The sequence below is a fragment of the Parasteatoda tepidariorum genome, chromosome 9, assembly GCF_043381705.1.
Source record: "Parasteatoda tepidariorum isolate YZ-2023 chromosome 9, CAS_Ptep_4.0, whole genome shotgun sequence".
NCBI classification, from domain to species: Eukaryota; Metazoa; Arthropoda; class Arachnida; order Araneae; family Theridiidae; genus Parasteatoda; species Parasteatoda tepidariorum.
In genome coordinates this window covers 45,281,677-45,295,059 of record NC_092212.1, presented here as the reverse complement: position 1 = coordinate 45,295,059, position 13,383 = coordinate 45,281,677, and the positions used below count along the sequence as shown (strand labels likewise).

At 29.8% G+C, this 13,383-nt stretch overlaps 1 protein-coding gene and 12 non-coding genes across 13 annotated transcripts in view; 7 read left to right on the top strand and 6 right to left on the bottom strand.

Moving 5' to 3' along the window:
- LOC107449716 (protein madd-4) overlaps positions 1–13,383 on the top strand; it is a 121,265-nt gene that overhangs the window by 26,232 nt on the left and 81,650 nt on the right. Inside the window, exon 5 of the mRNA XM_071185804.1 lies at positions 3,280–3,424. Coding sequence (XP_071041905.1) covers positions 3,280–3,424 — 145 coding nt within the window. The remainder of the gene's footprint in view (positions 1–3,279; positions 3,425–13,383) is intronic.
- Positions 7,048–7,119, bottom strand: TRNAA-UGC (transfer RNA alanine (anticodon UGC)). Its single transcript has one exon. It is a non-coding gene; the product is annotated as a tRNA-Ala (tRNA).
- TRNAA-UGC (transfer RNA alanine (anticodon UGC)) lies at positions 7,326–7,397 on the bottom strand. The gene has a single exon. It is a non-coding gene; the product is annotated as a tRNA-Ala (tRNA).
- TRNAA-UGC (transfer RNA alanine (anticodon UGC)) lies at positions 7,604–7,675 on the bottom strand. The gene has a single exon. It is a non-coding gene; the product is annotated as a tRNA-Ala (tRNA).
- TRNAA-UGC (transfer RNA alanine (anticodon UGC)) lies at positions 10,604–10,681 on the top strand. The gene has a single exon. It is a non-coding gene; the product is annotated as a tRNA-Ala (tRNA).
- On the top strand, positions 11,119–11,190 carry TRNAA-UGC (transfer RNA alanine (anticodon UGC)). The gene has a single exon. It is a non-coding gene; the product is annotated as a tRNA-Ala (tRNA).
- On the top strand, positions 11,398–11,469 carry TRNAA-UGC (transfer RNA alanine (anticodon UGC)). The gene has a single exon. It is a non-coding gene; the product is annotated as a tRNA-Ala (tRNA).
- On the top strand, positions 11,677–11,748 carry TRNAA-UGC (transfer RNA alanine (anticodon UGC)). Its single transcript has one exon. It is a non-coding gene; the product is annotated as a tRNA-Ala (tRNA).
- On the top strand, positions 11,956–12,027 carry TRNAA-UGC (transfer RNA alanine (anticodon UGC)). Its single transcript has one exon. It is a non-coding gene; the product is annotated as a tRNA-Ala (tRNA).
- Positions 12,218–12,289, top strand: TRNAA-UGC (transfer RNA alanine (anticodon UGC)). The gene has a single exon. It is a non-coding gene; the product is annotated as a tRNA-Ala (tRNA).
- TRNAA-UGC (transfer RNA alanine (anticodon UGC)) lies at positions 12,358–12,429 on the bottom strand. The gene has a single exon. It is a non-coding gene; the product is annotated as a tRNA-Ala (tRNA).
- TRNAA-UGC (transfer RNA alanine (anticodon UGC)) lies at positions 12,636–12,707 on the bottom strand. The gene has a single exon. It is a non-coding gene; the product is annotated as a tRNA-Ala (tRNA).
- TRNAA-UGC (transfer RNA alanine (anticodon UGC)) lies at positions 12,915–12,986 on the bottom strand. The gene has a single exon. It is a non-coding gene; the product is annotated as a tRNA-Ala (tRNA).

Genomic DNA, 13,383 nt, shown 5'->3' with positions numbered 1-13,383 from the left:
GAATTTCTCAGCAATATAACATAATCAGGATCTCAAAATTATTCATTTAAATCGCCATTTTTAAGAGCATGCAGTTGCTATAGTCAAAAACATACAATAAAATTTATCTAAGCAAAATAACATAAAGTTTTTATCATAGGAAATATTAAAATAAAATTTCAAGCAATCCAAGAAATAAAATATCTACGCTGAGTCCAAGCTATTGAAATATTTCAGCACGACAACCAGGAGACAAATTGCTTTAACGATTTAACATAATCAAGATTTCACAATTATAGATACATTTATATGATTCGTTATTAATTTCAACCTAAAATACAAAATAAAAGAAATAATGTATTCTCGTTTTTCTTGCCTGAAACTTTAAACTTTACTTACACTTTAATCACTTCACTAATATATTGAATATGAGTGGACCAAAAAAACCTTTTTTAAATCGCTATTCTAACAAATATTAAGGATATAGTTTCTTGCTAGTAAAGTAATAATTTTGTAAAATAATTTAAAATCGCGCGCAACATTGGGGTTTCTTTGTTTGTTTTTTTCTTCCTTTTTGTTCATTATTACTACAGTCAAAATTCGACAGTGACTCTGTCATCTTTTCTGCAAAAGACACATCTCTAAAAATATTTTTTCTGCATGTTGTTAGAATTCTTAAAACTTAGGTACACATAACTTTTTCTATAATGTGATAATAGCATGTTTTAAATTAATTAGTTTCTTTTATTTGATCTCTTTTTTTAATTAAACACGTGAGTATGGTTGCTTTTAAGCAAATCTCCATTTAGTTTATTTAGTGTTTAGGGAACAGAAAAATATTAATTCAATTTTGTAATTATGTAACAAATCATCTGAATAATGAATTTGCTTTGCATTGGAAACTTGCGTCATTAAAAGAATACAAAATTTACTTAGTTTTAAAATTAGTGAAACTAACTAAAAAAGACACGAAAATTTCATAACCTATTTATTTATTTATTTATTTTTTCGAAGAAGAAGTATGAGTCTGCTACTATAATATTTAAGAGCAGAAACTTTATTTTTCTTAACCTTTTTAATAAAACGTATTTTCTTATTTCAAGACTTGATTAGTTTTTTCAATTTCGCAAGTCTTTTGTGTATCTTTCGTAAGTTTCAACTTTATTTCGTTTTCTAGTTTCAGTTATATTAAACTTGAAGACAACTAGTATATGTTATATAATTTTTTATTAGGGGACATAAAACTTTTGAACAAAGGTCAACTTTTTTAATTCACCTTAGATAAAAAATTGATTTTGAAAATCATTTTCAAACAAGAAATTATTTGTCTTCTTATTTATTTTCTTGTTTATTATAATATTCATTGTAAATTTTGAAAACTATATTTATTGTAAATAACCTTAGGTTGGAAAGAAAGTAATATCTAATGGCACACATTTTAGTTTTTGAGATAGGAAAATCTTTCCCTATTATCACTAGTTTAATTGATTCAGAAAATATGTATTCAGTATTGAGTTTGTAAATTTAATGCGAGATATTGAAGTATTGAGTACATATCATCTTAATCATATTTATGGTAAAATAAATGGATTATATTTCTTCCAAAAACAGAATGATCAACAAAATAATTTTGTGACCACTATTTAAATTTTTCTATGATCAAAAAACTGGTTTTGAGCAGTAGTGAAATATCCCTACTATAAATAGGGAAATATCCCCTTTTATATTGTCAATGAAAAAGTGTATTCAGTTTAAGTTATTATATTTAAGGCTTCTTCTCCAGTAATTTTTACACTTGTCTAATATAGGCGAAGTTAGTGATTGATTTTGAAAGTTGAACAGCATTTCAGTTTCTCTCTACTTTAAGGCTATTTTAAATATCTGACTTTTTTGAAATTTGATTTCTCAAGAACTATTCGACCGATTATCCTCAAGTTTTGTATTTATCCATAATAAATTATATTCTTCAAAATTATGCAAAATATTGTATACATTACAACTCAAAATTGTTTCAACCATTAATAAATAAAAAATAATAAATATTTAATATAATTTTTTTACTTCATGGAATTATCTTTGGATAAACGAATTTTATAATTGTGTGCAAAACTTTTACAATTCTATTTAAAAGTTCTCGAGATGTAACGAAATACGTAAAAAGTAAAATTAACATTGAGGGGTCCAAACTTTGGAGAGCTTTCCTGGCCATACTGTATGGACCATATTTTCCAGATTGCAGCTTAATATTTGGGGTTCAGAAATCTGATTCCGTGGAAACAAAGGTATGTCTATTCAGAGAAAGTATGTTTCTGCGTCTGATTTCTAACTTAAAATATCGCCTACACCAATTAATTAGCTTATTTAAGATCACTCCTTTAAAACTATTGAAGCCCTAGAATGTGAAGTTTCGATCATTAGTTCAAAAGTTACTCAGTTGTCCGTTTTTTTTTTTGCGCTCTGTACACCAGGCATATATTGATTTTTTTGTGTACTATTCCTTAGCATGTAATTACATAAATATATACTGTTGGCACAGGTACATTTTGAAAGTTAAAGTCTAAAAAATAGCCTTATGTAGAGAATTTTTGAATGACCTTTGTCATTCGATGCAAAGGTTCACTGAAAGTATTTAGGCCTAAACAGTTAATGTGGAAACGATTGGTGTGAAACACAAAATAATGGTCAGTACCGTGTATTTTACCAAAAGTATTACCGCATGTGAATACATGTGTTTTTTTTTTAAAACTCCAGAGGATCTGTAATTTTGATTCATCCTTCTAAGCCTCGAGGGAAAAAAATTTGGTAAAATAAAAAAAAAACAAGTACTACCTAATAATTTTACATAAGGAACATATCCTGAAAATTTCAACAAAACAAAAAACATCGAGTAGCGAAACATTGACTAGTTTGCCCGATTTATAAAAATAAATCGCTCTTAGCTCTAATTATTCTTGATATGCTTACTTTTTGCAAAATATTTTGTTGAGTGGTAGACAATGAACAACTAAAACTTTCAGAATTTTTTATAGCTTTGCCAACATTTCAAAAGCCTTCACCACTAGAGAACTGGAATAAAGCGACGTTTTATATGAAGTTTTAAATCATCTTCTATAGTGTTGAGGTAAAACACAATGAATCTTTCATTAAAACGTTAACTTAGCTACCACAAGGATGAATCTTCCCAGAAAGTGTATAGAGTTGGCAGCCCTGTTTGATTTTTGCTCAAATATTTTTCATTTGTGATGCTGTTAGAATTTTTTTAAAGAAATACTACTGACATTTTGTCATTTTATTCTACAGCCGATTGGCTGTGATCTGCAAGTAGGATCAACATTGAAAGTTGACGAATGTGGAGTTTGTGGTGGTGATGGGTCACAGTGTCAGCGTCCAACGTTTCATTGGCAGGAAGGAATTTTTGGAGCTTGTTCTGTTTCTTGCGGTGGAGGTAATTTTTAGTTGCTCAATAATTATAATTTTAAATAATGTATTCGTAAAAATTAATTTACCGTATACACAGGTAGATCAGAATAATGGGAACAATACTGTATTAACTTTTTGTGAACAATTTTTGGATTATTTTACATGGCGAAACTAATCTAAATTGCTTGAAGCTTTTATGCTGATAAAAAAAAACTAAAAGGGCAATTGTTTTTTTAAAAAAATAAAAACTTCAACAAAGCAAATTAAACCAAACCTAACGAAAATATCCGGTATCAGACTAACGGTAAAATCCTAGAATTGCGCACCTCTTGGCGAAGTTTTAAAATCTCGCCAAATTGGCAATTATTACTGGGATCAACGTTACTTCTTGATTATTAAAAAAAATTAATTATTACAAATTTAATAAAATATTTTTAATAGAATAAAAGATAACTTACCGTTACTCTAGTGGCTCATCTTCATAAAATGAAATAATAACGATGATTCTAACAGCAAGAGATCAGAAGCATAAATGGCGAAAAAATAAACCCTTTTACTTCTTTTCTAACGAAGTCCAACTTTCGCGTAGGTATACATATCAAATAACCAATCAAGTTTAAGAATTTTGGTGGCGTGATCGGACGTTCAAAATAACCTCTTCAAAATATCTTCCGGAAACCTAGTTTGGCGAGATTTCAAAAACTTGTAGCATAAATAAGGAAACTGGTTACTTGTCCAGCGCAGCAGCTGGTGAAATTGGCAAATAGTTGATCAAAATGATCATAAACGAATAATAATCAAAAAACGAATTTTTTATTTAAATCTTAGTGTTATCACTTCTTACTTGATAGACCCCTTAAAAAACTCGTTTCATTTAAAAATATGTAAGTAAAATTCTTTGTTAATCAAATCTATTTCTTGGTAGTCTAACATATATCTTAATCATTCTTTCTAATCAAATATATTCATGAAATCATTAAGACATTCTATTTACAATTATAAGCCATTTTCCTTTCATAATCTTTTATTTATTTACGGTTTTCTTCTTGTAAAATAAAAATAAAATCTTATTAATCCATAATTTAAAAACATAGAGTGTTAAGTCCGTAATGCCAAATGAAACGCCCATAACTAATTAATTTGTGAATAATAATTTAAGATTACCATCATCAGATCATCTTCCTAATAATTTAAGATCATCATCTGTAAAATTTGAAGGTTTTCGAAAACGCCATACTCTCCTAAATATTTCTAAAAAAACTTTGTTTCCAAATTGAACCATGCAAATTAGTTGCTCGCTGTGCAATTTTGACATTTGTGTGAGTTACATTAGTGTATAGTTAATTTGTTAATTTAAACTTATTAATTTGTTAAAATTAGCAAGACTCTAAATAAGAGCAGAGGACCCTAGAAGATATTCCTACAAATATATTTTATATGCACACCTGACAACTTTCACTCTTTTAGAGCAAGGATTTTCCACTTGTTAGCAAAACAATTACCGAAAAACAAACTTACTCAAAAATATATTTGTATTTTGTAATTCGCTATCATAAAGACTGTTATGCTTTAATATATTTGTTGTAATTATTTATGTGTAGTTGGGATCAAACTCATTTATAATTATTATTATGATTCACAAAGCTTAATGGAATAATAACATGACTTTTTCTGTAACCTTAAAAAAACAATACCGTCCGAGGGGANTTTAGTTACATTTATTAATATCTTACAGACAGGAGGGTAGTTTATAGACATTTGCTTAAAAAAATAATAAAATCGAAAATCCCAAATTTTAAATGCCAGGAAAATGACATATTAGCTTAGAAGTTAAGAAAACAGTCATTTATAATAAATGATGAATAAATAATAAATAATGAAAAATAAATTATTGATTTTGTTTATAACTGTTATTTTTGCCTTACATAAATACCAATTCTTTCATTATATTTTAAGTTTTCTTCAAAGCAACGGTTTTATGGCAAATAGTATAAATATTTAGAAAAGTGGTCAGATACTTAAACAAAAGTTTTTAAAGCATAATAATTCCAATTTTTTTAAACCTAATTTATAGTTTTCAGGCAAACTATCACAACTTTAAGTTAAATTACCACTTCTTTTCCGGTAGCAGGATCAAAATATTCTTTTCTGGTCAATTGCCAAAGTGTCTTGTCTTTAGTTAAATGAAACAAATGTTAAGCTTTTTGGCAAGCTTCCAAAGAAATAGCAAATCAACATACAGAAAAAAAACTGATATATTCATGGATTATAGAAAAATCCAGCAGTGCTGAGCTTTTTACTAAAGTTAGCTTATTTAGAGAAGAAATATTTAAAAGCAGACACATTTATTATTTTACTGAATAAATCAATTTCCATAAAATGTTCAGAGATTTAAAACTTCACTGAATTTGAAAAAACCTTAACCTTTCATACGTTCCCTTAAACTAAAAAAATTGCCTTCATATAATATTAAAAATGAATTTTTTTATTATTAAAAATTGTAATTTAAATTTTTAATACATTGTAGATCAGCTGCATGGTTCAACACTTCATGAATTCGGTGATATTTGAATAAAATCATTAGATTCGCTGCTTTGCAAAAATGGTCATTATTATTAAGGTCATATATGGAGTTGAAATATATAATTTTGTTAAACATTCAGTGAAGCTGATAGGGAGAGGCTAATGTCTCTGGGAGAAAATTATCTATAATATAGTAGTATCATTGTTTAACATAAGAATTTTATTAAAATATTAGAAAGATATTAATAGTTAAATTTAAGGGAAAAGGAGAATAAAAAAGATATTAAAAAGGTTGGGGAAAGGGAGGGTCACAGCGAGGGCCTTTTACGTGCGAAGCAATAAACGCTTTACCGTTGAGATAAATTCCCTTCGGCATGTGTTCCAATATTTCAGTAATCTGAAGCAAAGTTGGACGATCTGTATGTGTGGACTAATTTATACGACTTTCTTTATTTAAGAATTTTATTGAAGAAAATACTGTAGCAGCTTTTAAATATATTTACAAATGGAATATTTATTAAAATGGAGAGAAAAAAAGAAAAAAATGGATAGAATAAAATTGATATTATAAAAAGTGGAGGAGTGGAAGATCGAACCCCAAGCCTTCCACATGCGAAGCGAACGTTCGACCACTGAGCTACACCCAGTTTGGAATGCTTTATAATATTTTAAAAATCTGTAGCAGAGAAGATCAGCTTGAATGTGTGGAGTAATTTAAACATTTTTTTTACATGAGCATTACGTTTAAATACATGAAGTATAGAAGCTCTAAAAACAGATAAAAATAGAATATTTACTAAAACGATGAAAAGAAGAGAAAAAATTGGAGACAATAAAATTTATATTAATAAAAGTGGAGGATCGAACCCCAGGTCTTTCACATGAAAAATGAGCGCTCTACTACTGAGCTACACCCCCGTTGACATGTGTTCTATCATTTCAGTAATCTGTAACACAGATTCTCAGCTTGCATGTGTGGAGTAATTTATAACATTCTTTTATATAACCATTTTGTTGAAATATATAAACAAAAGCTTTTTAAAAATTATCAAAAATGGAATATTTATTAAAACGTAGAGAAAAAGGGAGTATAGCGGAGAGAATAAAATTGCCATTAAAAAAAAGTGGAGGTGTGGGGGATCGAACGCCAGGCCTTTCACATGCAAAGCGAACGCTCTACCACTGAGCTACACCCCCGTCGACATGTGTTCTATCATTTCAGTAATCTGTAGCACAGATTCTCAGCTTGCATGTGTGGAGTAATTTATAACATTCTTTTATATAACAATTTTGTAGAAATATATAAACAAAAGCTTTTTAAAAATTATCAAAAATGGAATATTTATTAAAACGGTGAGAAAAAGGGAGTATAGCGGAGAGAATAAAATTGCTATTAAAAAAAGTGGAGGTGTGGGGGTTCGAACCCCAGGGCTTTCACATGCAAAGCGAACGCTCTACCACTGAGCTACACCCCCGTTGACATGTGTTCTATCATTTCAGTAATCTATAGCACAGATTCTCAGCTTGCATGTGTGGAGTAATTTACAACATTCTTTTATATAACCATTTTGTTGAAATATATAAACAAAAGCTTTTTAAAATTTATCAAAAATGGAATATTTTTTAAAACGGTGAGAAAAAGGGAGTATAGCGGAGAGAATAAAATTGCTAATAAAAAAAGTGGAGGTGTGGGGGATCGAACCCCAGGCCTTTCACATGCAAAGCGAACGCTCTACCACTGAGCTATACCCCCGTTGACATGTGTTCTATCATTTCTGTAATATGTAGCAGAGATGGTCAGCTTGCATGTGTAGACTAATTTATACATTTTTCTTTACGCAACTTGATTGAAATTTTTTAGTAGAAGCTTTTAAATATTGTCACTAACGGAATATTTATTAAAACGGAGAGAAAAGTGGCATGAATAAATTTAATGTTTTAAAAAAAATGGAGGTGTGGGAGATCGAACCCCAAGCTTTTCGCATACTAATTCGTGGAATTTACTATAAACTTACGCTAAAATATTGGAGCACTTTTCAACCTATATTATATTGTGAATAAACTGAGCAAAAATTTATCAGTTTTTATAAAATTTTGGAAAGTTTTAATTTTGAATGAATTTAGCGTTAAAAATGTATGTTATGATAAAAGTTTCTCAAATCAATTCGGTAGTTTATAAAATTGTCTGAAGTTATTTTCTAACTGCTCTGTTAAATGATTTTCTATTGATATATGAATATTGAAGTACATAAAAATTTCTTTTAAACTTTAATCTAATATAGATTTTACGATAGTATTTGCATGTTGTAAAATCACTGATTACAAGTATTTAGAATATTTTGAAATTGCTGAAAAGAAAAGATTTTTGACTGGTCAGTCAGTCGAAAAAAATATAGCTTGGAAATAAGATAGAAGTAAATCACGTTAAAAAAAATTCTTTTTTTAAAACATTTTGATTTTATTTAAACTTTACACATGCGATGATTATATTTCTCAGCGTTATTACCCCTGCTAGTTTTCTCAATTTTTGTCGCCTACTTTAGCAATTAAAAAGGAGCAGTGACGATATCAATTTAAAAAGATATGACAATTTCATTAGGAAACTTATGATTAAGTGTTTGTAAAAATCCTTTATAATTTTCTCTTTTATCTGAGCAAAGCTATTTTATTAAAAAAAAACTTTAAAGCAAGCAGCTGAAATTTAACATCTTGAAGTATTCCAACTTACTAAAGTGATATAGAAAGTAAAAATAATATACAACGAGCATAATTTTCACCAACTACATTTTAGCACTAAAAAAAAAATAATGTATCAATTATAGATTATTCTATATAATCATTACTTTAAGGTTAAGTAATGTTATTATTAGTTTATATTTACTTTTAAAATGCTTCCAAAAGTATAAATTTTGATTTTAGAATGAATGAAATGGAATAATCAAGATTAGTATGATGTTTTAAGGAAAGAAGAATATTTTAATAGTTCATTTACGTAAAAAAAGAATGTATTTACAAAAAGTGATAAATTAACTGACGTATAGAATGTGTAAGGTCCTCTTTTAGCACATTTTTCTGTACTACCAAATGCAGCACAGTAAACAACCATATTTTAAAATTTTTTACTTTCAAATTTCCACATTGAGTTTCCTCCATTGAAATAACAAGGAGAAACGAAAGGCAGAAAGTTTCTCTCTTGAGTTAGCCAATTAGTGTTTTCATTCTGAGGACAAAAATTATCTTGATGTGTACGCTCTATTATGTTTCATCTTTATGATGTATATCGGTCACGAAAATTTATCTTTATTCGAAATTAGATGATTTTCAAGGATTTTTGAGCTAATTAATTTTTTATTTCCCTCACGAATATGATATTGAGGAATCCGTATATAATTTTGAAAAGAAATGATAATTAACAGATCCTTTAAAAGAGATTTCTGCTTAAGACGGTAGATATTCTGACGACGGCTCTAGTAGTCTATTGCCTACATATCGCCAAAAAAATCGGACTGCTATAGTCGTCATTTGCAGCCACGTGTTAGAATAACTTATTGTTTAATTCCTTGACTAAAGGAAATACGCTGTAGTTGCACTTACTTATAACTTCTATGATTAAAGTTACAAAATATGAAAAACCGCAAATAAAACCTCATAAACAGATATACTTTAAGTTTTAAGACGAACAACTTAGTTCAATGTCCAAACGAAGGATAAATTGGGTAAAAACAAAGAGATGTCTAAGAAAAATAAAAACAAGTTGCAAAAGGAAAAAATGAAGATTGTCCGATAGTGGAAGCAACAAATTTATAAGATAATCAAATATAAATAAGGAAGATTAAAGAAAAAGGTGAGATGAGAACCCAGATAAATGTAGAAATTACACAAAAAGATATTTCTTTCTATTCGCTTTTAATTGTACTTTGTTTTCCAAGAACAAAAAATTTCATAAAATTTAAATTTTTTAAAATGCATTTAAAAAAAAAATTGATGGAGATTTGGAGGATTGAACGCAGGTCCTTCACACGCGAAGCGAACGCTCTACAATTGAACTACACCCCCACGTCAAACAAGGCACTCTGTAACATTAACTAAATAAAATGTATAACGAAAATATGATTAATTCATAAGGAGAATACCACCTGCTTTTTATGAACATAGCGAAGAGATTTCAAGAAGAGACTGTTTTCATAACAAAAAATAATGGATATAAAGGACAGGATGCATTTAAATTTCTAAAATTTTTGCAAGATAAAGTTTAAACAAATTATGATTTTAGTTCAAAACAAAAGAAAGTACTTTATTGTTCAAAATTTAATCATTACTGGTATAAACTTGATAAGAAACTTATACCAATATGAAACATATTGTAGAATAATTGTTAATTAATGCAGATAATTTAGATTTATTTCTCCATTTATTCTCCGATTGTATGAAATAAGCATTGCAAACAAAAACAAATCTCGAGCCTCCTACCATCGTGACTTTTTATTAAAATATTAGTGAGAAAGATATTAATAGTAGACGAAATTTATATGTGCTTACGACAGCTTACAGAGCGAGGCGATATTTTCCAACAGATAACACTTTTCTTTTTTAAATCAAAAAAATAAATAGTACATACAGCCACATATACAAGCTGACCATCACTGCTACAGATTTTTGAAATGATAGAATACATAACAACGGGGGTGTAGCTGTAGCTCAGTGGTAGAGCGTTCGCTTTGCATGTGAAAGGCCTGGGGTTCGATCCCCCACACCTCCACTTTTTTTAATAGCAATTTTATTCTCTCCGCTATACTCCCTTTTTCTCACCGTCTTAATAAATATTCCATTTTTGATAATTTTTAAAGAAGCTTTTATTTATATATTTCAACGAAATGCTTACGTAAAAAAATGTTAAAAATTACTCCACACATGCAAGCTGACCATCTCTGCTACAGATTACTGAAATGATAGAACACATGTCAACGGGAGTGTAGCTCAGTGGTAGAGCGTTCGCTTTTATCAATTTCATTCTATCCACTATTCTCCCTTTTTTATCACCGTTTTAGTAAATATTCCATTTTTGATAATTTTTAAAAAGCTTTTTTTTATATATTTCAACAAAATGGTTTCTTAAAAGATTTTTATAAACTATTCCTCACCTACAAGCTGACCATCTCTGCTACAAATTACTGAAATGATAGAACACATGTCAACGGGGGTGTAGCTCAGTGGTAGAGCGTTCGCTTTGCATGTGAAAGGCCTGGGGTTCGATACCCCACACCACCACTTTTTTTAATATCAATTTCATTCTATCCACTATTTTCCACTTTTTATCACCGTTTTAGTAAATATTCCATTTTTGATAATTTTTAAAAAGCTTTTATTTATATATTTCAACAAAATAGTTTCATAAAAGATTTTTATAAAATACTCCTCACCTACAAGCTGACCATCTCTGCTGCAAATTACTGAAATGATAGAACACATGTCAACGGGGGTGTAGCTCAGTGGTAGAGCGTTCGCTTTGCATGTGAAAGGCCTGGGGTTCGATCCCCCACACCTCCAATTTTTTTTATATCAATTTCATTCTATCCACTATTCTCCATTTTTTATCACCGTTTTAGTAAATATTCCATTTTTGATAATTTTTAAAATGCTTTTATTTATATATTTCAACAAAATGGTTTCATAAAAGATTTTTATAAACTACTCCTCACCTACAAGCTGACCATATCTGCTGCAAATTACTGAAATGATAGAACACATGTCAACGGGGGTGTAGCTCAGTGGTAGAGCGTTCGCTTTGCATGTGAAAGGCCTGGGGTTCGATCCCCCACACCTCCACTTTTTTTTACATCAATTTCATTCTATCCACTATTCTCCATTTTTTATCACCGTTTTAGTAAATATTCCATTTTTGATAATTTTTAAAAAGCTTTTATTTATATAATTCAACAAAATGGTTTCATAAAAGATTTTTATAATTTACTCCTCACCTACAAGCTGACCATCTCGGCTACAAATTACTGAAATGATAGAACACATGTCAACGGGGGTGTAGCTCAGTGGTAGAGCGTTCGCTTTGCATGTGAAAGGCCTGGGGTTCGATCCCCCGCACCTCCACTTTTTTTTAATNCTATTCTCCATTTTTTATCACCGTTTTAGTAAATATTCCATTTTTGATAATTTTTAAAAAGCTTTTATTTATATATCTCAACAAAATGGTTTCATAAAAGATTTTTATAAACTACTCCTCACCTACAAGCTGACCATCTCTGCTACAAAATACTGAAATGATAGATCACATGTCAACGGGGGTGTAGCTCAGTGGTAGAGCGTTCGCTTTGCATGTGAAAGGCCTGGGGTTTGATCCCCCACACCTCCACTTTTTTTAATTAAACGGTGAGAAAAAAGGGAGAATAGAGCAGAGAATAAAATTGATATTAAAAAAAGTGGAGGTGTGGGGGATCGAACCCCAGGCCTTTCACATGCAAAGCGAACGCTCTACCACTGAGCTACACCCCCGCTGACATGTGTTCTATCATTTCAGTAATCTGTAGCAGAGATTGTCAGCTTGCTTGCGTGGAGTAATTTATAACATTCTTTTATGTAACCATTTTGTTAAAATATATAAATAAAAGCTTTTAAAAATTATCAGAAATAATATATTTATTAAAACGGTGAGAAAAAAGGGAGAATAGAGGAGAGAATAAAATTGATATTAAAAAAAGTGGAGGTGTGGGGGATCGAACCCCAGGCCTTTCACATGCAAAGCGAACGCTCTACCACTGAGCTACACCCCCGTTGACAGGTGGTCTATCATTTCAGTAATATGTAGCAGAGATGGTCAGCTTGCTTGCGTGGAGTAATTTATAACATTCTTTTACATAACCATTTTGTTAAAATATATAAATAAAATCTTTTTAAAAATTATCAGAAATGGAATATTTATTAAAACGGTGAGAAAAAAGGGAGAATAGGGGAGAGAATAAAACTGATATTAAAAAAAGTGGAGGTGTGGGGGATCGAACCCCAGGCCTTTCACATGCAAAGCGAACGCTCTACCTCTGAGCTACACCCCCGTTGACAGATGGTCTATCATTTCAGTAATCTGTAGCAGAGATGGTCAGCTTGCTTGTGCGGAGTAATTTATGACATTCTTTTATATAACCATTTTGTTAAAATATATAAATAAAAGCTTTTTAAAAATTATCAGAAATGGAATATTTATTAAAACGGTGAGAAAAAAGGGAGAATAGAGGAGAGAATAAAATTGATATTAAAAAAAGTGGAAGTGTGGGGGATCGAACCCCAGGGCTTTCACATGCAAAACGAATGTTCTACCACTGAGCTACACCCCTGTTGACAGGTGGTCTATCATTTCAGTAATCTGTAGCAGAGATGGTCAGCTTGCATGTGAGGAGTAATTTATAACATTCTTTTATATAATCATTTTGTTAAAATATATAAATAAAAACT